Source organism: Pipistrellus kuhlii, unplaced genomic scaffold (genome assembly GCF_014108245.1).
Source record: "Pipistrellus kuhlii isolate mPipKuh1 unplaced genomic scaffold, mPipKuh1.p scaffold_m20_p_2, whole genome shotgun sequence".
NCBI lineage: Eukaryota > Metazoa > Chordata > Mammalia > Chiroptera > Vespertilionidae > Pipistrellus > Pipistrellus kuhlii.
In genome coordinates this window covers 153,830,389-153,855,871 of record NW_023425515.1, presented here as the reverse complement: position 1 = coordinate 153,855,871, position 25,483 = coordinate 153,830,389, and the positions used below count along the sequence as shown (strand labels likewise).

General features: G+C 35.8%; 1 protein-coding gene across 5 annotated transcripts in view; it reads left to right on the top strand.

The window, feature by feature from the left end:
- ATG4C (autophagy related 4C cysteine peptidase) overlaps positions 1-25,483 on the top strand; it is a 79,877-nt gene that overhangs the window by 3,857 nt on the left and 50,537 nt on the right. For 3 of the 5 annotated variants that reach the window (XM_036445660.2, XM_036445658.2, XM_036445657.2), the window contains exons 2-3: positions 18,622-18,765; positions 23,264-23,347. In XM_036445660.2, the coding sequence (XP_036301553.1) occupies positions 18,690-18,765; positions 23,264-23,347 (160 nt within the window). In that variant the 5' untranslated portion in view covers positions 18,622-18,689. Of the gene's footprint in view, positions 1-7,502; positions 7,647-18,621; positions 18,766-23,263; positions 23,348-25,483 lie in introns of those variants that run through there. The other 2 variants (XM_045584509.1, XM_036445662.2) reach the window with 2 other exon arrangements.

Sequence of the window (25,483 nt, the reverse complement as noted above, 5' to 3'; positions counted from 1 at the left end):
GTGGATGGGAGAGGCCAGATGACAGATGATGATAATATCTTGGACACAGTAGTGATGAAAATAGAAGTGGATGGATTTTAGAGATATTTAGGAGGAAGAACTGGATGATGGATAGGATATGAGGAATGAGGGAGAGGAAGGTGCCACTGCCCACCACTAGCTTTTTGGCTTATGTAACTGGATGGATAGTAGTATAATCAGTTCCCTGAGATAGAGAACATTGTAAGATGACCAGATTTGACAGGACATGCTTTGTTAATTTTTTTATTGTGGCATCAGTGTTCAAGGTTAATTTCTTACCCCCCACCCCTTATGTCTTTGTTTTATTTAAATACTAGGGGTTCAGCCTAAACAGGTTTGGCTCAGTGGTAGAGCGTCGGTCTGTGGACTGAAAGGTCCCGGGTTTGATTCCTGTCAAGGGCATGTACCTGGGTTGCGGGCACATCCCCAGTAGGGGGTGTGCAAGAGGCAGCTGGTCGATGTTTCTCTCTCATCGACGTTTCTAGCTCTCTCTCTCTCCTCCTCTCTGTAAAAAATCAATAAAATATATTAAAAATAAATACTAGGGGTCCAGTGCACGAATTTGTGCACCTTGAAAGGAACTGTGAACTATGAGGCTGCGGTAGGCACAGGGTGGGTCTTGGTCTGTCCTCTGCGTCCCCGCCTGGCTCCTCCTGCTGCAGCCCTGGTCCCGCGCCTGCCAGCAGCTCTGCTCCCGCTCGCACCTACTGATGGCACAGAGTGATTGGGGCCGGTGCCAGCAGCGGTTGTGAGTGGGATTGGCACTGTCAGTGGGCGCAAGTGGCGGCTGCTGCCCCGATCACCCCTCAGGAGGAGAGGGAGGTGGAGAAGCAATCAGGGCCGGCAGCCACAGCTTGCACCCGCTGATGTTACCAAGTGATCAGGACCCGAGCCGGGTGCTGGCAGCAGGTGTGAGCAGGGCCAGCGCCAGAAGCAGGTGCAAGTGCTGTGTGGGACCGAGGCACTGGACCGAGGCACGTGGGAGCAAAGAATTTTCAGTAACCACAGAGGCTGGCGCCCCCCCTCCCCCCTTGGTCTGGTGCCCCTGCTCACCTGCTCCATCCCACTCCACCATCCCACTGCAGCCAAAGCTCTGCCACCTGCTACCAATGCCCACCATGTTTTGCACAAGCCCCATGGCCATCAGTGCACGTGATAGCTACTGGTTGTTCAGTTGTTCCGCTGTTCAGTCTATTTGCATATTAGCCTTTTATTATATAGGATATTTAAGAAATGGTGTTGCTGAAATATATATATATATATATATATATATATATATATATATATTTTTTTTTTTTTTACCTTGCTTGAGCAGGGATAAAGTTCTGGGTGAAAGCATTTGGAAATATTTTGGTATTTGTTTTGAATTTATATGTAACATATTCAGCCATATATATGAATAGGTAACTGAGTAATGTAGTTATACATTATATTTATTTTCACTTAAGATTTGGCATTAAATTGGGCATCTGGTTAAACTTTAACCTTATGCAGTTGGTGTATATGTAATGTGTAATAGGGAAAAAAGACATGTTTTGAATTTCCTTTGAAATATCCCATTTGTATAATTTTTAACAGATATGGAATCAATACAACCAGTTTATTATTTAAATTTTACATTTCATAATATAGCAGTAAAGCATATAGAGTTTGGCTCTGGAGTCAGACTGCATGGATCAAAGATGTGTTATGCTGTTTACTAGTAATATGACCTTGCAGAAGTTATTTTGTTGTTTTAAGCTGTTTTTATTTTTAATCTATAAAATGAAGATAATAATACCTGTCTTATGGAGTTGTTGAGAGGATTAAATGAGATGATATATCTGTCTCTATCTCTATCACTATCTCTATAAATCTAGATCTATAGAGATAGATATAGATATAGATATAGATATGAATATATATCTAATCTATGTATCTATATATGTATAAGTTTATAAAACTTCCGGTGCAGAGTTTGTGTTTAATATTTTTTTATAGTGATATGGGGTCTCATATTTTCTGGACTTCTGTGACAGCATTTTAATTTTAGAGTTCTTATAGCTAATAGATTTTAAGTGGAAAAAATTGGGTTTGGAGAAAATGTTTGCTTCTTCACAGTCATACTAGATGAGCCATCACATGTCATCTTTCACAGATTCTTATCAGAGGTTATATTTAGGAAATTAATAGGAAATTAATGTTAGATTAGTTTGTAATTACTTATTATTTAATATTATTACTTTTATTCATTTATTTTTATTTTTTTAATGTTTTAAAAAATTGGTTTCTGAGAGAGGAAAAGAGAGAGCTAGAAACATCATTAATGAGAATTATCTATCAGCTGCCTACTACTGGGAATTGAGCCTGCAACTCAGGCATGTGCCCTGACTGAGAATCAGACCAGTGACCTTTAGGTACACAGGATGATGCTGAACTTGAGCCACGCTGGCCCGGGCAAAACATTGACATTTTTAAAGAGTCCAGGCCAGTTAATTCGTAGAATGCCTCACAAAATAAATTTGTCTAATTGTTTCTTCACAGTTTCAGGTTAAATAGCTTTTTTCAAGACTGTTAATTACATAGAAGATATAAACTTTCCATAGCATCACATCAGGAGTAATATAATTTGTCCCATTATTGTGATGTTAAATTTAATCACTTGAGCTGGACAGATTTATATATTCAAACAATGTCTTTTCCCTTTTATACTTAATAATTAATCTGCAGGGGTAATACTTTGAGATCACTGGATATCTTGTTTTCCAACAATTGTTTTTCTAGTTAGTAATTTTAGTAGCTGTTGATGATCCTGGCCTGAATCAAGCATTGCTTTGGTGGTTTTCAAATAGTGATTTTCCAGTTCTCTCAGTCCTCCTATGTTTGCTGGCTATCTTCTCTAAAGAAGAGCTATTTCTCATATCTCCTTTTATTTTGGTATCACTATATAGCTAAAGATTAAAAAAAAATTTATCCAGTATGTTATAACCTGTTATTCTTATTGATGATTAAATCATCTCAAATTTGGTTAGTCTCTCCTCAAGCTGGTTTCTATGACCTTTGTTAATGTCCACATTGGTGTTTGGGTGAAATCTCACCTTTTGTACAATAAGATATTCCTGGCTCACTTGTATATTCCCAGCTTGAGACTAGTAATCAGCCATTTACCATGGGGTCCTGGTTTATTTTAATGGGAAATAGTACTTAGAAACCAAGGTTTGGGCATTGACTGTACAGTTAACTCTTGAACAGTGCAGTAGTTAGGGGTGCTGACCCGTTTGCAATTGAAAATGCTCATATAGTTTTTGACATCCCCAAAGCTTACCCACTTAATAGCTTACTGTTGAAAACACAGTCAATTAGCAAATATTTTATTATATATATATATATATATATATATATATATATATATATATATATCTCTTACAATAAAGTAAGGTAAAGAAAAATATTAAGAAAATTATAATGAAGAGAAAGTACATTTACAAATATTGAAAAACCTTCATGTACAAGTAGATTGACATAGTTCAAACCCATGTTTTTCAAGGGCCAAATGTTCTTATGGCTACTGGAATATCATGTTTCTAGGCCCTGTCAATGGACACACACACACACACACACACACACACACAGTTTTTTGAAGATGAGTTAATAGGATACCTTCAATTAAAATTCAAAACCATGGAGTTCATTTTCACCTTGTCTTAGTTCATATGGTATCTCCTTTTTTATACAGGGAGGATTCTGATTCTCAACCACATCATTATATTTACTCATCGAATCTCTCCTACAACAACACACATAAGTTAGTTTTGGAATTTCTATACTGATACACCCTCCAATAACAGATTTATCAAGTAAAGATTTCTTTGCCATTTTATGTCCTTATAATATACTGTATCCCAATAAACATGTATAATAATAGTAGGTGTTTAAAGTTATTTGTATTATTTTTTCTATGTGATTATGTTATCAATTTGAAATAACCTTTGATAATATTATGCTAAGCTAAATAAATCAGAAAAAGCTAAGAACTATATGATTTCACTTATATGTGGGATATAAAATTGAAACTCATAGACAACAGTATGTGGGATATAAAATTGAAACTCAGACAACAGAGGGAAGGGGGTAGGGGATAGTATAGTATAAAGGTGGCCAAATACATGATTGTGGAAGATATTTGATACAATACAATATACAGATCATGTATCATAGAAATGTGCACTTGAAACATATGTGATCTTAACCAATATTATCCCAATACATCTAATAATAAAATAAATGTAGTTAAGTTCCTACTAAACTTTTTAATAGACTCTTTTTATAAAATCAGTTATATGTAAAACTAAAGTAAACATTTTAAAACTTCATCATAGTATATACTTATGAACAGTTACATCAAATAGAGCATATGCAGTTTTTAATCTTTGTAAGGCTTTAAACTTGTAGCTCTATTTTCAAATTAATAGGATATTACTTAAAATTAGAAATGAGTAGAAAAATTACATCAGACAATGCCATTTGAAAGCCAAAACAACTGTGATTGGGAACATTTTAAACAATGCTCTTCTTTTGACTGATGATACAATTCAAGCATTAATCTTTAACAATAGAATAATTGTTTTTCTGTATTCACACCCAGAATAAAAAGATTTATGTTATTTGTAAGTTCTTTTGTATTTGAAGAATGCCAGTTGTGACTGTGTATTACCCTGTAACATATTCATACATTTTTCACGTGTAAATATTTTCATTGGAAAAGGGAAACTTTCTCTTACAAATTATAATACTTATTATTTCTATTGAGAGACATATCCATAAACAGTCTTGAGTTTTGATTAGTTATAAACATCTTGCTTATTAGAATGTAAGGTTAATGAGGACAGAAATTGGATTTCATGGTTCATTGTATCTCTCATTGTGCCTTACATAAATAACCACTCAAATACTTGATGAATAAGTAAATTTGATGTTTTATAGTTAAACTAGAGGCCTGGTGCATGAATTCGTGCACTGTTGGGGTCACTTGGCCTGGCCTGTGGGATCGGGCTGAAACCAGCTCTCTGATATCCCCTGAGGGGTCCCAGATTGCTAAAAGGCCAGGTCGAGGGACCCCACTGCTGCATGATTGAGACTGGGGAGGAACCACAGGAGAGCTCCAGAGCCTGTCTGGCCAGTCTGGCTCAGTCCCAATTGGCCAGACCCCAGTAGATAGCTAACCTACCAGTTGGAGCATCTGCCCCCTGGTGGTCAGTGTACATAATAGCTACTGGTTGACCGGTTGACTGTCCCCTGGTGGTCAGTGCATGTCATAGCGAGCAGTTGAACCACCTTAGCATATCATTAGCATATTGCACTTTGGTTGGTTGAACAGATGACTGGACACTTAGCATGTTAAGCTTTTATTATATAGGATGACATGTAATTAATTACTGGTTTCAATAATATGGATTTACCTTTTCCTTACCAAAAGTAATTAACTATTTTGTTGATTAATTGATTTGACTCAGTATGTTACTTCTTATATGTAGACTGCATATTATAGTTACCTTGGACTCAACAGAGGTTACTGAGGTGCTGACATAATTAAACTTTGTTTATCAAACTGTAGTAAACAATATTCTTAGATGTAATGCTTAAGACAAGAAATGCTCACGATAGCTCAGATATCATTAAAAATTATTGCTCGTCGAGACTTTGGCTTAGTGGATAGAGTGTCGGTCTGCGGACTGAAAGGTCCCAGGTTCAATTCCGGTCAAGGGCATGTACCTGGGTTGCGGGCACATCCCCAGTGGGAGGTGTGCAGGAGGCAGCTGGTCGATGTTTCTCTCTCATCGACGTTTCTAGCTCTCTATCCCTCTCTCTTCCTCTCTCTGGAAAATCAATAAAATATATTAAAAAAATTATTGCTATAGTCTTTGAGCAAGTGGTTGAAGTAATCTCAACTCTTTAATATCCCATTTAGGTTGGTAATGATGACGACTTCACAGTCTGTGAACATATAATACTCAGTGCTGCCCAAGTGCAGAATTTTGCCTGTTGGAACTTGATCCAAGTCGTGTGTGAGGGTAAATGAATGTCTGCTCAGTATTTAGTTTCTTCCTTAGATGTTTTTATTTTTTTTTAGTTTAAGAGAAGAACACATAAATAGAGCATTTTATTGATGTCATATTGTAAATTTGCTGTGCAATGAGTGTTTTTAACTGGAGGATGTGATCCTGAGGAGTCCTAACAATGTTTATAAGATATGTCCTTGAGACAAAACAACCTTATTTTGTCTTTTTGCTATAAGACCTTTATTCTTATTTTAAAATCAAGTTTCTGAATAGGTGTGTCCTGCCCTTATCATGTTGCCTTTTTCTTTTGTCTTTATCTGTCATCTACTTTACCTAGTCCTTAGCTCTGAAAGAGGACAGTCCAAAAAATATTACATTGTTCTGCTTTTCTTCGTATTTGCCACTTAAAAGCAATAAGCATGCTAAGTTTATAACCTAAACACAAAGTTCAGTGCATAAGGATAGAGGACTGGCAGGTATAAGAGAGGGAGTAAAAATTGATACAATAATTGATGTTTCTATAAACAAAGAACTGAGATGGGGATAAGAAATAAGAGAGCAGAGATGACAGATCAACATATTGAAAGGCATTTAAGGTCAGACAAGGGATTGCTATTTGTTACTAAAAATGCAAGCAGGTAGAAAAGGTTGTAGATGAACAACTTAGAGCGGACCTCACACTTATTTTATTTGATTGTACAGCTAAAAGCACATCAAAAGTTCTAAATCAATATCTATATTTTACCTTGTTGCAGAATATTATTTGGGAAAGATGCTCAAGCATACACAAGTACTGGAAGTCTGCATGTTTTTATTGGTCATACTATGTGGCTAAGATATATTGTGTAAAATCATTCCCTAAAGTTCTGTCTGCCAAGAGCTTTTACTTGGCTTGAAATCCTCAGTGGGTAAAATATTCTATCTATTGCCATATGGGAGACGCTGATTACCTTCATCTGCCCTTCAAGGACATTGGTTTGAGTACCATTTTACATTTATCAGTTTATAATTTATCGACTGTCTTAATGCATGGTTACGGTTAGAAAAGTGACTCTAAAAATGACATCTGGGTCTCAATCGATGATTTTCATATCAAATGTTGTAGCCCTGCCTTCCAAAAGGACTCTGCTTGGTCTTCACTCTGCTTTTCACATCATTAACAATAAAGTTTAGTAATAACCTCATCTGGTAGTTTTATCTATATTTACTAAGATAGAAGTTTTCTCATTTTTAATGCTGTCACCTTTTAATTAAAAATGGATTTGTCACAATGTAAACAGGGAACAGAAATATGGAAATGGTGATGGAAAGATTTGTTGTAATGTGCATTAGTGACGAAAGTTTACTTGAAAAAGGTTATTAATTTCCCAAAGTTTTAAGAAATAAGCTATAAATCTATTTGAAAAGTGTTTGGAAATTGTAAAGAGTGTTATTCTGGTGATTTTCCAGACTGAGGCTCTGACATCACTATATAAAATAAACAGGAATTTTGACAATCACTGGGACAGTCAAGCCAGCTATTTTAGGTTCCATAGCAGATTTACGTGTGCTGGATCATGAGTAAATTATCACTGCACGTTATACTTGATAGGCAATGAATTTTATTTATTTTTAATTAAGAAAGCTTTTGGAAAGTGAAATTGTAGGTGAAAATAATTTAGAATTTTGCAGGGAGACTACTACTATTAAAGTTCATTATGGTTTTTTCATTTGTGTTTTGCTCATTTGTAGTTAAATTAAAAGTACTGTTTATCTTGGATTTTCTTTGGCTTATTTCATACAAATATAAAGAAAACATTTTAATAGACTGAATGGACTCAAGTCTTAATTTATTTTTTTTCCTTTTTCCAAGCTCACCACATTTATGTTTAGGAGAAACAAAAATTATGAATTATGGAATATCCGCTAAGTCATTTTATTTAGCCAAAGCTGCTCTGGGGAGTTAGATTGAGGAAGTTAAAGTTTTCTACATGACTAAGTAGCTGAATCCGATGTCTTTAAGAACCACAAGAATGAAGTTGTTTATCTTAAAAAGGAAAAATCACTTTGTGTCAGCATTTTTATCTTTCTTCTAGACTGTTTAGGAATTTCGTAACAGAATGTCTTCTCGGCAGGTTTCTTAGTCAAGCAGTTTTAGTCATTTTGTTAGAATTTAATATAACCTGGACACATTTGTAATTTCGTGTATTCAGTTTTTCATTTGAGTAATTTATTTTGAATAATTTATTTTAAAAGAGGCTCAATGTAAACACTTTCGATAATAAAGTATAAAATGGCATTTCATGTCTTAGAGATTCCACTTTGAACATCATGGACTTCTAGACATTGTTTTATGCATGTATATGTGAGTGACGCAAAATATATATGCAGATAGATGCATAAATCATATTCATGATGTTCTTTCTTCTCACTCAGTGCCCTGGATACCTCCTTTTAAAAATAATTAATAAACTTTATTTTTAGAGCAATTTTAGGTTCACAGCAAAATTGAAAGTATACAGAGTTCCCTTCCAGCACACACAACTTCCTCTACTATCTACATCACTGTCAACATAGGTTTCATTTATTACATTGACACATCATTACCATCCAAAGTCCATAGTTTACAGGAAGATTCAGATTTACTGCTGTAAATTTTAAGAGTTTGAATGAATATATAGTGACATGTATCCACAGCTGTAGTATCATACACTATTTCAAAATCCTCTGTGTTCTGCCTACTCATCCTCTTCCCACATGCCCCCGAACTCTGACAACCACTGATCACTTCACTATTTTCATAATTTTGCCTTTTCCTGAATGTCATACAGTTGGAATCATACAGTATGTAGCTTTTAAAAATTGGCTTCTTTCACTTAGAAATAATGCATTTGATTTTTCTTGACATATTTTCATGGCTTGATAACTCATTTCTTTTTAGTGCTGAATAATATTCCATTGTCTGGATATACCACAGTTTTTATCCATTACTGAAGGACACCTGGTTGTTACCAGGTTTGGTAGTTATGAATAAAACTGCTATAAACATCTGTATACAGGATTTGGTTTAGATACAAGTTTTTATTTCATTTGGGTAAATACCAACAATGCAATTGCTAGATCATATCGTAAGATAGTGTTCAGTTTTATAAGAAACTGCCAAACTGTCTTCCAAAGTATCTGTACCTTAAATTCCAAATAATTTCTATGAGCATTGAAAGAGAGTATCATATTGCCCCACAAACTTGTCAGCATTTGGTGTTATCTGTGTTCTGGACTTTGGCCATTCTAATAGTTTGTAGTGGTAGTTCATTATTGTTTAATTTGATTTTCTTGATAACATTTTATGTGGAGCATTTATTCATATGCCTCCTTGCCTTCTGAATATCTCCTTCAGTGAGATCTTTGTCTCATATTTAAATTGGTTGTAGTTCATGTTCTTATTTTTGAGTTTTAGAAGTTCTTTTTAAAAATATTTTGGATAGTGGTCCTTTATCAATTGTGTCTTTTGCAGAGATTTCCTCCCAGTCTGTGGCTTGTATTTTCTTTCCTTTTTTCTCTTTCTCTTTTCATTTTCTTGACATTGCCTTTCTCAGAGCAGAAGTTTTTCATTTTAATGAAGTCCAGTTTGTCAGTTATTTCTTTCAGGGATTGCGCCTTTGTTGTTCGAGTTAGGAAGTATTCCCTCTGCTTCTATCTTCTGGAAGAGATTATAGAGAATTGGTAATAATTTCTTTGTTAAATGTTTGGTAGACTTCACTACTGAAGCTATCTGGGCCTGATACTTTCTGTTTTGGAAGGTCATTAACTATTCATTCAGTATCTTTAATAGATATAGTCCTATTCAGATTGTCTACTTTTTCTTGTGTGAGTTTTGGCGGACTATGTCTTTCAAGGAATTGGTTTATTTAATCTAGATAATCAAATTTTTGAGCATAGAGTTGTTCATAATATTTAATCTTCAGGTATTTTGGGAATTTCCATCTATCTTTTCACTGACATTATATGATTTCTACTCTTTTAAATTTGTTAAGTGTTGTTTTATGGCCTAGAATATGGTCTGTCTTGGTGAATATTCTATGTGAAATTAAGGAGACTTAATCTGCTTTTGGGTGACATAATCTGTAAATGCCAATTACATCCAGTTGATTGATGGTGCTGTTGAGTTCAACTATGTCTTCATTGATTTTCTGCCTGCTGCATCTACCCATTTCTGATAGAGGGTTGTTCAAGTCTCCAACTATCATAATGGATTGATGTATGTCTTCTTCAGTTTTATCAGTTTTGCCTTACATATGTTCCCTGGATAGATTTTTATAGTGATAAATTTATATCATTATAATATGTATGCATCATAATTTATTCATCAGCAAATAATTGTGTCTATTAGCATACCAATATGCTAGATGTGAGGATATAGTACTGAACAAGACACATTCTCTGCCTTGAAGGAGTTTATTATTTGAGAAATAAGTATGCAAAATGCTTGCTTCCTCAGGCTCACCAATTTCATCTCTTGAGATGATAATATGAAATTCTTTTAATGTGAATTACTTTGATCTAGTACTAGTAAGGGTCAAAATATTTCCTTTTACAATGGCTGTCTTGTGTTCTTTTTTTTGTCTTTTGTTATTGATATAGAAGAGCTCTTTGTATATTAGGGACATTAATACTTTGTCCATATATAATAGGTATTGAATTTTTCCTAATTATTGAATTGTAACTCACCCTTAGTAACATTCTTTTTTTCTTCCTGTATAGAAATTTTCATTTTTATGTAATTACATTTTTCTTTTGGATTTTCAGTTTTACATACCATGCTAAGAAAGGCCTTTTCTACAAGATTATTAAAGCAATTTTAATAAATATTTCTTTGTAGTACATGCATACATGTCATGTGTTTGACTTATTTAGAATTTATAAAGTGAAGTAGCTTTATTTTTTTTAAACTGGCTAGCTTATTATTCTAGTATTATTTATTAAATTAGCCATCTTTTCTCACTGATATGAAATATATCTCATAGCAGGTACTAAATTCTCAAATGTGCTTGGATTTATTTCCCTACTCCCTATCATGTTTTATTCAGTGACATTCTTTGCTAATAAAAATAAGTATTTACTGAACTTTAATTACTGTAGTTTTTTAAAAAAAATTCTTTATTGATTTCAGAGAGGAAGGGAGAGGGAGAGACAGATAGAAACATCAGTGATAAGAGAGAATTATTGACCAGCTGCCTCCTGCACATCCCCTACTGGGGATTGAGCCTGCAACCCAGGCATGTGCCCTTGGCTGGAATCGAACCCGGCACCCTTCAGTCCTCAGGCTGATGCTCTATCCACTGAGCCAAACCATCTAGAACTAATTACTGTAGTTTTATAAGTGTTTTAATATGCAGTAAGACAAGTCTTCTCATTTGAAATGTTTGGTTATTCTTTTTTTAAAAAAAATATATTTTATTGATTTTTTACAGAGGAAGAGAGAGGGACAGAAAGTTAGAAACATCGATGAGAGAGAAACATCGACCAGCTGCCTCTTGCACATCCCCTACTGGGGATGTGCCCGCAACCAATGTATTGATACATGCCCTTGACTGGAATCGAATCTGGGACCCTTCAGTCCGCAGGCCAACGCTCTATCCACTGAGCCAAACCAGTTTTGGCTGGTTATTCTTTTTTAAAAGTGTTTTGATTTATAAGACTTTCCTAGATGGTTCAAGAGATCACTTTTCAAATTCGACCATGCTTTAAAGTTAGGATTCTTAGAAATAGTCATTTAAATTTTTGTTGTAGAAATAAAATGGGTTTCTGTCTTCATAAAAGATTGAAATTCAACTTTAGTTATGTTAAAAATAAGACAATACTGAGTTATTAAATTACAATAGTTTAACTAGTTTTACCTTATGATAATTTTATTCTCATCTACTCTCTATAACAATGATAATAAAAGTATTCTTATAGAATAGTCAAGAATATTTGTCTCATTAATTTCTGTTTCTTTCACAGCATCTGACCTTGGTTATTTACTTATTTAGGAGTCATTATCTAAGATAACAGACTTTCCCCACACAAAATTCCTCCCTTTGTCTTGTGTCCTCCCCCCACTTTATGGCATCTTGACTTTCACACTCTTGATAAGGACTGTCCAGAGGTTTCTGGTAGCTGGTGTTGGGAACAGTTTGAACCAAAGTCTTCCCTGTGGCCCACTTTTTTCCAAACTTAAGAAGATACATACGTGTATAAACTCTTATTTTTTTTTCTTTTTAAAATATATTTTATTGATTTTTTTGCAGAGAGGAAGAGAGAGGGATAGAGAGTTAGAAACATTGATGAGAGAGACACATCGACCAGCTGCCTCCTGCACACCCCCTACTGGGGATGTACTCGCAACCAATGTACATGCCCTTTTCAGGAATCGAACCTGGGACCTCTCAGTCCTCAGGCTGACGCTCTAGCCACTGAGCTAAACCGGTTTCAGCTAAACTCTTATTTTAAACATTTTAGATTTAGAAGATTCATAGTGGCTTTTTAAAAACAAACATTTAAAATTATATAAATTCATCTATTCTTTCTGTAAGATTTGGAAAAGGTTGATAATAGTAATATAAAAATAACCACATGATTTTACTTTTAGGGAAACTATTGTCAGTATTTCTTTCTAACATCCCCCCATTCTGGTGCCAATATCATGTGATACATAAAGTTTTAGACACCGCTAAATGTTTTTCCATTTTTATAAAAAGCTTATAATATGATAGGTTATATCATGTGGATGTGCTATATATATTCACACATTTTATAAGCTTTTTCCTTCTTTTCCAAATTCTGTTAAATTATGCAGTTTTCTGGAAGAAATAATTTTTTCCTTTTTAAAAATCTAGTTAGTTTAAAAATTCTAATTACAACTGGTAAAAGTGCTATTAGTGATATACCTACATTTCATTAATTTCTTGGTTCACTGATTCATTTAATAAACATATTTTGAAGACCAATCACATGCCAGGCAGGCATTAAGGATCTTCAAAAAGTTTACGGACTAATGCAGCAATTTCCAATCAGTGGCCACAGTAATTTTTTAAATTTATTTTTTTCCATCATCATTTACTCCTTCCCCCCTCCCCCCCATGTGCTCTTCCACCTCCTCCATCACCTCTGATCCTGAGGTCACCACACTGTTGCCCATGTACATTAGTTCTCACTTTCTCTTTCCCCCCTCAATCTCTCATGCTGTAATAGTTTATAAAACATGCAGTACCTGACTATTTAGTCAGGGGCACTGACCTCTTTTCCATTAAAAAATGACAACAGCCAACAAAACAAATAGTTGTTGAGTGTGAATGTCCTGTCTTGAGCCATAAATATATAGGTCATACAATAGAGTTGCAACTTTAAAAATATATATATATATATATTTTATTGATTTTTTATAGAGAGAAAGAGAGAGGGATAGAGAGCTAGAAACATCGATGAGAGAGAAACATCGACCAGCCACCTCCTGCACGCCCCCCACCGGGGATGTGCCCGCAACCATTATACATGCCCTTGACCGGAATCGTACCTGGGACCCTCCAGTCTGCAGACCGACGCTCTATCCACTGAGCCAAACCAGTTTCGGCTAGAGTTGCATCTTATTTGTCATGTTGCATAATAAGGTAGCATCTGATTGGTTAATTCTCGGTTCCAGAAATCTTTATATACAAATATAGGCACCTTATTTTTTAAGAATTCTCTTTGGAGCCCAGCAAATGTGGCTCAATTGGTTGAGTGTCATCCCATGTACCAGGGGGTTGCTGGTTCAATTTCTGGTCAGGGCACATGCCTGGGTTGCTGGCTCCATCCCACTCTGAAATCAATAAAAACATATTTTTAAAAAAGTCACTTTGAAGCAAAAAGGGCAGGAAATTACTATTACTATTGTTATTATTTTAAGTAAATCAATAAAATTATACCTATTTTTTTGGTCAGATTTAAAAAAATTATATTTTTATTGATTTCAGAGAGAAAGAAGAGGGAAAGAGATAGAAACATCAATAATGAGAGAGAATCATTGGTTGACTGCCTCCTGCATATCCCACTGGGGATTGAGCCCACAACCTAGGCATGTGCTTTTGATCGGAATCTAACCCAGGACCCTTCAGTCTGCAGGCTGACAGTCTATCACTGAACAATCTATCACAAACCAGCTAGGGCCTTTTTTGTCAGATTGACAAAAATATTTTTTGGTATGCTATAGACTTTTAGTAATTAGTTTATGTGTGCCAGGAGATTAAAAAAAAGTTGAAAATTGAAAAACAAATAATTACAATACAGTGTGATGAGTGCTGTGATAGAGGAAATATTCTATGAGGAAAGAGGAGGGGCATCTGTCCAATAGTAATAAAAACTAGAGGCCTGGTGCATGAAATTCATGCACTTGGGAGGTGGGGGTGGTCCTTAGCCCCACCCGCACTCTCTTGCAGTCCAGGAGCCCCCTGGGGATAAGTCAGCAGACAGACATCCTTAGCACTGCTCAGGGCTTCTGTGGGAGCACACTGACCACCAGGGGGCAGCTCCTGCATTGAGCGTCTGTCCCCTGGTGGTCAGTGTGTGTCATAGCAACCAGTCATTCTACCATTAGCCTTATATAGGATACCGTCAGGATATGGTGCATGTGAGGGAGTGGGAAAAGAGGAAACTAAGTAAGGGGACAGATGTCATTTCATGAAAGGCCTTGACTATCATCCTCAGGCCTGGGGGTACAAACATGAGCAAGGCAAAGGCCTGGAGGAAGATATTTGTAGTTATAATTTTCTCTCTCTTTTTTTCATTATTATTTTTAAAAAAATCTTTATTCATATTATTACAGATGTCCCTCTTTTTTCCCCCCCTCCGTTGCTCCCCTCCACCAGGTTCCCACCCCACCCTCTGCCCTTTCCCCACGCCCCATTGTCCTCCTCCATAGGTGCACAGTTTATGTTCAGTCTCTTCCCACATCCCCATCTCCCCTTTTCCCCGAGAATCGACAGCTCACTCCCCTTCCTTACCTCTGATTCTATTATATTCAACAGTTAATATTGTTCATCAGATTTTTAAAAAAAATTTTTTGGTTTTTAGATTCACTTGTTGATAGTTACATATTTGTTCATAGTTTTTATCTTTATTTACTTTCTCTTCCAAAACAACCCTCTTCAGCAATTCATATAATTTTGGTTTGGTGGTGATGAACTCCTTTAGCTTTTTTTTTATTGGTGAAGCTTTTTATCTGACCTTCGATTCTGAGTGATAGCTTTGCTGGGTAGATTATTTTTGGCTGTAGGTTCTTACTATTCATCACCTTGAATATTTCTTGCCATTCCCATATGGCCTGCATGGTTTCTGTTGAGAAATCAGATGACAATCGTATAGGTGCTCCTTTATAGGTAACTACCTGCTTTGCTCTTGCTGCTTTTAATATTCTCTCTTTGTCTTTTGCTCTTGGAATTTTAATTATGATTTGTCTTGGTGTGGTCCTCTTTGGATTCCTTTTGCCTGTGCGCTTCCTGGACTTGTAAGTCTAATTCTTTCACCAGGTGGGGGAAGTTTTCTGTCACTATTTCTTTCAGTATGTTTTCGATATCTTGCTTTCTCTCATCTTCTGGGACCCCCATAATTCTGATGTTGGTTCGCTTGATGTTGTCCCAAAGTTATCTTATATTATCTTCAACTTTCTGGATTCTCCTGCCTTCTTGCTTCTGCGGAGGAGTGTCTTCTGGCTCTTTATGTTCCAAATCTTTGACTTGATTCTTGCGATCTTCCATTCTGTCATTCTGTTTTTAGGACTCTGTATAATATTTTTTATTTCAGACAATGTATTCTTTATTTCTTGTTGATCCCTTATTATTTCTAGTTGATCCAATTTCATATCCTCAAAGGTCTCTTTTATTTTATCGGCTTTTTCTAGGAGATTCTTGAACAACCTTATAAGTGTGGTTTTGAACTCTATATCCAATTGCTTTTTGTCCTCCATTTCTTTCGTTTGTGATCTATTTCGTTGTCTCGACATTTTTGCAGCTTCCCTGATGGGGCAGAGTTTCAGGGTGGAGCCTACAGCCTTGGCTTCCGTCAGCCACAACCTATGCGACTACTGAGTCTCAGTATTCCTCAGGGTCCTTCAGTACTCGCTGCAAGCACCTCTGAGAGTGAGGTGCTTTTTGCCTGCTACCAAACAGTCTAGTCTCTCCCCCAACGGGCCCGGAACTGGGGTTCAGTTCAGTTGGAAGTGGGATTGGAGGTGGTGTCAGAGCAGTCTGGAGCCCCTGTCTCCTTTCTGCCAGGGCAATCCCGCGGCACAGCCAACCGTCCCTTCTCTGCGTGCAATTTGCGTGCCTCCGCGGCTCTGCCTTTCGTCGCTCCCCTGGGATTCCGCCTTACAGCCCAGGCTCCTCTGTTTGAGCCTGGGTCCCCGGGGTCTGGCCTAGAACTGGGGTTCAGAGCAGTCGGAACTGGGGCTCAGCACAGTCCGGAGCTTTTATCTCCTTCCCACTAGGGAAAGCCAGGCAGGCACTCAGCCTCCCCCTCCTCTCCGGCTTCGTCCTCTCCACGCGCGCCAAGTGTCTCCGTACCTTAGGCTTTTACAGCTCCTTCGCTCTTCCTTCTGGTTTTCTCCTTGCTTCTTGTTGTAGAATTTCCAGTCAGTCGACTTTCCTGTAGTTCTGGGTAATGTCCATTTTATATTTTAGTTGTATTTTATTGAAATTGTTGTTTGTGGCTGTGGTTGGGTGTTTACCTGTGCAGCCATCTTGGATCCTCCAAGCTAGATAATCTGGAGCTATAATTCTCACTTGTATATCAGCAGTCCTCAAATTAGTAGCTCAAGCCTAGACCTCATGCTTGAGTTCCAGATCTATATAAACCAACGGCCGTGTTGTCCTCTCTAGAATATATCTATAATGTAAGCTCGGGCAGAAGTATAGTATTCTGTACTTCAAGTTGTTGATAGGTTCTGCAATTTTAAGTGAAATGATATGTAGTTAAAGCAGTTGCCCCATAGGTTAATTGATACAAACAAGAATTAAGTTCCTATGACATTTCACCAAAATTATATAACTAAATGATGTTGAACAAAATGACTTTATTCAAGAACCTGTTATATTTCACTGCCTTTGTTCTAAGCTTTATCTGCATTGCCTAAATAGTGCTTGACAACAATTTACCAAATGATTAAATAAGTAATGATTCTGTACTGTTTCTTTCAGAGGCCTCTCACACTCCACATAAATCAAATTCATGATCTCCCTCTAACCTGCCCATCTCCTAATATTCCCTATTTCAGTGATTGGCAGCATCTATTTAATTTTATAAGCCAGGAACCTGGCTGAGTTTATCCTTGATATATCCCTGTTTCTCACCTTCCACATCCATTTTATCATCAAGAGTTAGGGAATTTTTGACACTTTTTCTCATATATCTATATCTCTCCATCTCCACAGTACCAGTCCAACCTACTATTATTTTACTTATAGTCTTGTACAATAGTAGTTTACTCTCACCATCTACTCTTGTCCCTTTCCAGTCTATTTTCTTTGCTGCTATTGAAGTCAAATAAACCCACAGAATCTGATTCTGATATTTCTGTTTGAAACCATATGCTAGGGTAAAGAACAAAATTCTTAACATAGTCTACAAGGCCCTGTGTGCTCTGGCCCTTGGTCAGACCTGTAGCCACATCTTGTGTTACTTTTTTGGACTTTCTGTGCTCTCTTCACCTTGATTTTTTAAATTCTTCCAATGGACTCTGTTTTCTCCTGCCTAAACTATGATGTATAATTTGTAGCTTTTAATATGTGTTATAAAATGGAATGTCTATTGTTAGAGAAATGAATATATCAGTACTTTTGAGTAGGTATTTATAACCCTAAAAGTGTAATGTTCTGTGCAGCATTTTCTTGAAAAGTAAACTGTCTGTAAATTATTGCAAATAAGCTCAAACACTTAGAATTATAATTTGTTCTTTCAGATTATATCACACATTTCTATTTTTCCCCTCAAGTTAGTTAAAAAACAAACACTTATGAGCTACATTTATTCTTATTTTAAAGTAAGAAAACATTTCCTGTTGTAAATTTAAGCCATTCTATTTTTTTTTTAATGCTGCAGTGTTAAGATAGGCAATAATTGTAGGAAATGCCTTAATTTAAAATAAAACAAAAATTTAGGCTTTATATGAAAGCAGTGACTTAATATGAGTGGAAGCTTCAATTCTGAAGATAGTCATCATTTTTCATAAGATTTCAAATCACCTTCTCTAATTACAAATAAAACAAATCTTGAACAGTTGCATAAGCACCAATGCTGAGCTGTGTTTCTAAGTTAACTTATTGTTTTAATCGTGAGTATCTGGGAGAGACTATTGTCCAGTTTTGTGTGCTAATTTATATTGTTGTATATTTGGTATTAAGTGTTTTATAAATTTAAAGTATTTATTGAATATATTATAGTCTGTTCTATAAAATGAGAATTTGGTTTGCTCATTTCAAATTAAAATGTTATTTAATCACTCAAATAACTTTAGCAGGTATTGTACCATATAACATGAACTTATTGTTTTTCTTTAACTTTTTTCTTTTAGTCAGTACAAAAGATTAAACTCTGTAGAAGAATGAAATCAAGTGATGGCTATTTCTTTGGAATTTGAATATGGAGGCCACAGGAACAGAAGAAGTTGACAAACTAAAAACTAAATTTATATCTGCTTGGAACAACATGAAATATAGTAAGTATTTTGATTTAAAAATTGTTTAAATCCAAAGATATATTTGAAGGTGAAGATTCCTTATTAAATCATTGACAATTGCCTAAGGTTCTCATTGAATGACATATTTCTGTAAGGAATGTAGATAAGAATGTCTCCTGAAGAAAGAACCAAATATCATCATCAACAATGTTTAGAAACTAAAGCATACTTATGTGCTCTCTTTAAAAAAAAAAAAAAAAAAATCCAAACAGAATTTATTCAGGTGATGGTAATACCTCCGTTTTTAGACTTACTTTCAGGCAACCTCGTGAACCAGGAAGTAAGCAAAATAGACTCTGAACACACAAAACAGACAGTATACAGTTCATGCACTTATAAATGAATTTCTCCTGGAAGTACCCTCAGACCCTTATTTTTTAACCTTGTTAATCTTGATTTGCAAACAAATCCAAGAAGGAAGGATCATATGGCATTTTGTTTGTTTGTTTTGTTTTTTAATTTGTTTTGTTTTATAGTTTATTTTTTTGTTTTTATTTTTTATTTTTAAAAGAATATATTTTATTGATTTTTTTACAGAGAGGAAGGGAGAGGGAGAGAAAGGTTAGAAACATCTATGAGGGAGAAATATCTATCAGTTGCCTCCTGCACACCCCCTACTGGGAATATGCCCGCAAGCAAGGTACATGCCCTTGACTGGAATGGAACCTGAGACCCTTGAGTCCGCAGGCTGACACTCTATCCACTGAGCCAAACTGGTTAGGGTTATTTGTTTGTTTTTAATTATTTCAGTTACAGTTGACTTTCAGTATTATATTAGTTTCAGGTGTACAGCAGAGTGGCTAGATATTTACATAACTTAGTTAACTTATTGTTTTAATTGTGAGTACCTGGGAGAGATTATTGTCTAGTTTTGTGTGTTAATTTATATTGTTGTATATTTGGTATTAAGTGTTTTCTAAATTTAAAGTATTTATTGAATATACTATAGTCTGTTCTATAAAATGAGAAATTGGTTTGCAATCCCCCCAGTAAGTATAGTATCATACATAGTTTATGATATTATTGACTATTCCTCATGCTGTTTTTTACATCCCCATGACTATTTTGTAACTTCCAATTTGTACTTCTTACTCCCTTTACCTTTTTCACCCAACCCCATAACCCTCTCCCATCTGGCAACCAATCGTATGGTATTTTTGAAGCTCACTTCAGACTAAAAAAAATAGGAGTTGAAGAAGCCTTCAGAAATGGAGAAATACTCAGCAGAACTAGTTTCAACAAGAAGAGAACATCATAGCCATAAAATAAAAATGATAAAATTTAGTGAAATTCCTTGATACTGCAAATTCAGGTAAAACCTGTTGGCAGTTGACTCCCAGTTCACTGGAAATCATGGCCAGCTAGCTATTTAGACAGTTATAACTTGAAAATAACATGACATTGCACTCTGAAAATTATGAACATTAATTTTTAAAGTTGAAGTCTATATATATAAAAGTGTAAGTGACCATTCGACTTGTAGTTATGATGTACACTGACCACCAGGGGGCATACACTCAATGCACAGTCATGGAAACATGGAACAGACTGATGAATATTAGAGGGAAGGGGGATGAGGAGAGGGCAGGAAGAGATTAACCAAAGACCTAATATGCATACTAGAGGCCTGGTTCACAGATTCGTGCCCTGGTGGGGTCTTTTTCCTGGCCTGCAGGTATTAGGCTGAAACCAGCTCTCTGACATCCATGAGGGGTCTTGGATTGCAAGAGGGTGCTGGCCAGGCCGAGGGAACTCTAGTGTCCATGCAATGGGCCTCTGGTATAATTTATATACTATTAGGTCTAGTAATAATTAATGTTGTTTTCTAATACTTTTTTAAATCGAATTTATTTAAACAATACAACAAAATTTAATCAACAATGTAGTTGCTGTTGTTTTCTACTACTTGTGCCCAACGCTCAAGAAGCATTTTAATCCCTCTATTGTAAAATTCTTGTGATTTTGATGCGAAAAATTCGGTCAATGTATTTTTGAGGCATTCTTCATTATTAAATTTTTTTCCAAGAAGAAAGTTTTGCAAAGAACGAAACAAATGGTAATCGGAAGGGGCAATATCAGGAGAATATGCAGGTTGAGGGAGAACTTCCCATTCCAACTGGCGCAGTTTTTCAGCAGTGATTCTTGCAGTATGCGGTCGTGTGTTATCGTGGTGAAGAATTACACCCTTCCGATTAATCAGCGCGGGTTCTTTTTCTCTTAAAGCTTGGGCTAACCTTTCCAATTGGGCACTATACACTGCACTTGTAATGGTTTGGGTAGATGGTAAAAGTTCATAATGAAGAATTCCTTTAAAATTCCACCAAACACACAACATCACTTTTTTCGCATGCAAGTCAGGTTTTGGCGCGGGCTGCGGAGCCTCATTTTTGTCCAACCATTGAGGCCGCCTTTTCAAATTAACATACAGCACCCATTGTTCATCTCCGGTAACAATTTGCTCTAAAAACGGCAAACGGTTTTGACGAGAGAGGAGCGAACTGCAAATTGTGACTCTTTGATTACGGTTGTTGTCGGTCAACTTATGAGGAACCCATTTTCCAAACTTTTGGACTTTGCCAAGTGCACGCAATTGATTGGAAATTGTTTTCTGTGAACAATTTAAAGTTGTCGCAAGCTCTTGTTGGGTAATTTGAGGATTTTGCACCAAAAGAGCTTGAAGAGCTTCTTGATCAAAATTGGACACACGGCCTCGACCACTCTTGTCATCTAACGAAAAATTTCCCTCGCGAAATTTCTCAAACCAACGCTGGCATTTTCTGGCGCTAACTGCATCTTGACCAAGAGCACTACAGATGTTTTTTGCAGCCTCACTTGCTTTTCTTCCTAATTGGAACTCGTAAAGCATGCAGTGCCGAATATGCTCTTCATCCGCCATCTTCTTAGCCCTAGTTTTGCAACAAAAACCAAACCAAACACAAACTTTTTTAAGCAAAACTTGTTAATTGCACTTCACACGTTCTGTAGATACCACGTGTTTGAAGATTATGTCAATACAAGTCAATGCCAAGCAAGATTTTAAACGAATGTTTAAAAACGACATTAATTATTACTAGACCCGATATAAAATGCACCCTTTTAAAGTGTATGTTATGAGTCAGTGGTTTTAGTATATTCACAAGGTTGTGCAACTACCATCGCTACCTAATTTTAGAATATGTTTTTAGCCCAAAAAGCAACCTCATGCCCATTAGTAGCTACTCCCTATTCCTCTATACTAGGGGTGTCGAACTCAATCAGAGAAGGGGCCAAAATCTAAAATCCAGCCTAAATCTCGGGCCGAATGGTTTACTGAACAGTCATAAACTGTCATTGTGATGGAAACGCAGCGAAGTGCAGTGATGACAGCGTGGTGCGGGCCACATTGCAAGGCCTGGCGGGACGGATTTGGCCCGCGGGTCTTGTGTTTGACACATGTGCTCTATACCTCCCTCCAGCCCCTGGGAACCACCAGTCTGTTTTCTATATCTATGGATTTCCCTATTCTGGACATTTCATGTAAATGAAATCATACAACATGTGGCCTTTTGTGTCTGACCCTTTTCACTTAATGTTTTCAAAGTTCACCCATGTTGTAGCATGTGCAATATATATCAGTACTTTATTCCTTTATATGGCTGAATGATATTTCATTGCATGACTATACCACATTTCTTTACCCATTCATCAGTTGATGGACATTTAGGTTATTTCTATTTTTTTGGAATATGAATAGAGTTGCTCTGAACATTGTGTACAGGTTTTATGTGAACATGTTTTCTGTTGTCTCAGAGTAGAATTTCTGGATCTTATGTTAACTTTTTGAGGAACTGCCAAACTTTTTCAAAGTGGCTGCACCATTTTACATTCCCACCCTTAATGTTTGAGGGTTTGAATTACTTCACATCCTCACCAACACCTTGTCCATCCTTTTATTAGAGCCATCCTAGTGGTTGTGAAGTATCTTACTGTGAGTTTGGTTTGCATTTCTTTGATGAACAATGATGTTAAGCATATTTTCATATACTTATTGGCCTTACTTGTATATATTCTTTGGAGTGAATATTCCAAAGATTCTTTGTGCATTTTAATTGGGTTGTCCTTTTGTTATTGAATTATATACTCTAGTTAAACATCCCTTAGCAAATACATGATTTGTAATATTTTCTTCTTTCTTCCTTCCTCCCTCTCTAAAATCATTAAAAACATATTCTTGGGTAAGGATTAAAAATTCTTTTATACCATAAAAACATTGTTACCTATTTGAAAGTAAATTAAAATTATTTTTTCTCTCTCATGTTCTTTAAGTGGAATGAATGTAGTTAAAATAAATATTTTTAGTTCATTGTCCAAATATTTTACTACTTTTGCAAAAAATGTACATCTATAGTTGATAATTGATGATTTGAAATTAAAGAAAATGTTGCTAGACTTTTAGTGCATAACCCTTTAATTGCAAAACAATTTTTTTCTCATTTAGGTTGGGTGTTGAAAACAAAGACGTATTTTAGTAGAAATTCTCCTGTATTATTACTTGGAAAATGTTATCATTTTAAATGTGAAGGTAAGTGCTAGATTTGTAACCCATTTAAAAATATGTAGAAATTCAATATGTAACTGTTTTCACTGTTTTATTTCTAAATCTACTTTTGGCGCATTTTTGTTGCTTTTTACTTCTATTTTAAAAACTGTGGTAAAATATAACATAAAATTTACCTTTTAATAATTTTTAAGTTCAATGGTATTAAACTTTCTTAAGGTTGTGATGCCATTACCACCATTTATCTCCAGAACTCTTCATTTGTAAAATAATGAAACTCCATACCCATTAAACAATAAGTCATTCCTCCCTTAACCTCAATCCCTAACAGTCACCATGTTTTGTATACTATAGATGTGCTGGTGATGTATTTTTCCAACTTTTTTTTTTTTTTTTTTATTAATATATTTTATTGATTTTGTACAGAGAGGAAGAGAGAGAGATAGAGAGCTAGAAACATCGATGAAAGAGAGAGTCATCGACCAGCTGCCTCTTGCACACCCCCTACTGGGGATGTGCCCGCAACCAAGGTACATGCCCTCGACTGGAATCGAACCCGGGACCTTCCAGTCCCCAAGCCGACGCTCTATCCATTGAGCCAAACCGGTCTCGGCTATTTTTCCAACTTTTATGTCTCTGAAAAAGTATATTACTTTCAATTTTTGAAAGGTATTTTTTGCTGGGTATAGAATTCTGGGTTGATGCTTTTTTTTCTTGCAGTAGCTTTGAAGATTTTGCCTCACTATGTTCTTGCTTGTTTTGTTTCCAATGAGAAATCTGATGTCATCCTTATCTTTCTTTGTACATAATATCCTTTTTTTCCTTGACAGCTTTTAAGATTTTTTTTTTTTTTTTTACCACTAGTTTAGAATAATTTGATTATGATGTGCATTGGTATAGTTTTATTCATGTTTCTTGTGTTTGCGTTTTTTTGAACTTCTTGGGCTTGTTGGTTTATAGTTTTCATCAAATTTAGCCATGTTGTCTTAAAATACTTTGTTTTCCCCTCTATTCTCCTTCTGGGTCTCCATATATACCTACTCGGTGGAGCAAAAGTGGGTTTATTGTTGTTCATATGAAATAGCCTATATAATAAAAGGCTAATATGCAAATTGTCCCCTTGACTGGGAGTTCTACTGGAGTTCGACCAGGAGGCAGGGCTGGCTGGCCAACCGTCCATGGCCCCTTCTCCCAGCTGGGCTGGCCAGACCCGTGCATGAATTTGTGCACCAGGCCTCTAGTAATACAATAATGAATAAATAATAACAAGAATAAACTCTGTTTCATGTACCCACAATTGTAAATTTACTTTGTCCTCCCCTCCTGTGTGTGTGTGTGTGTGTGTGTGTGTGTGTGTGTATAATTAAATTAAATATATCTGTGAAACTAAAACCTGAGTTGAAAAAAATTTTATCCACAAAGAAATTAGCTTGAAAACTTGTTCCTTAAGACTGGTGTGATGATGCATTTCCCCCCTTTTTGGGGGGTAGGAAAGAGAATGAATTATATACAAAAATAATGGAGGAAAAAATATATGATGGGGAAAATCTGATAAAAATCAATTAAACTTAAGTGCAGATACACTCCAATGCAAGTCGGGAACAAAATGTTAACTTCTTCCATTAGTAAGTTCCAAAGTAGTATGCATCATTTTAGAACTCTATGTCATAAAAATATACTTTTTGTTTTTCTAGAAACACCAGTAAAAAGTACCTCTCCTTTTCATTATATTCAACAATGTCTTAACAACAGAAATCAAGAAAATAACGACAAATGCTTGTTTCTGGGATTTCTTATTTGCTAACTGGCTTTCCCTTCATATACTCTTCTGAGATTATAAATTCATATTTAGGTCCTAGAAATTAATATATAATGGACACAAGTTTCTTAACCTGATCACTGAAGAAGACAATTAGTTGACTGAAATTAGGTATGGCTAGAATGCCTTTTAGCATAAGGGGGTCTGTTACTCATCCCTTGTCAACCTAGTTGTATTCACCATTGGACTGTGTTCTAAGGTTAGGCTGGTTGGCTGAGCTGTCATCCAGAAATACTGTTGAGCATGAGCTATACTTTTTAGTAAGACTCCCAGGAGATACATGAAGGGGAAGGGAAATAGAAGAAAATGTCACAGTAAGTTAAACCTATAAAAGTGTGGTT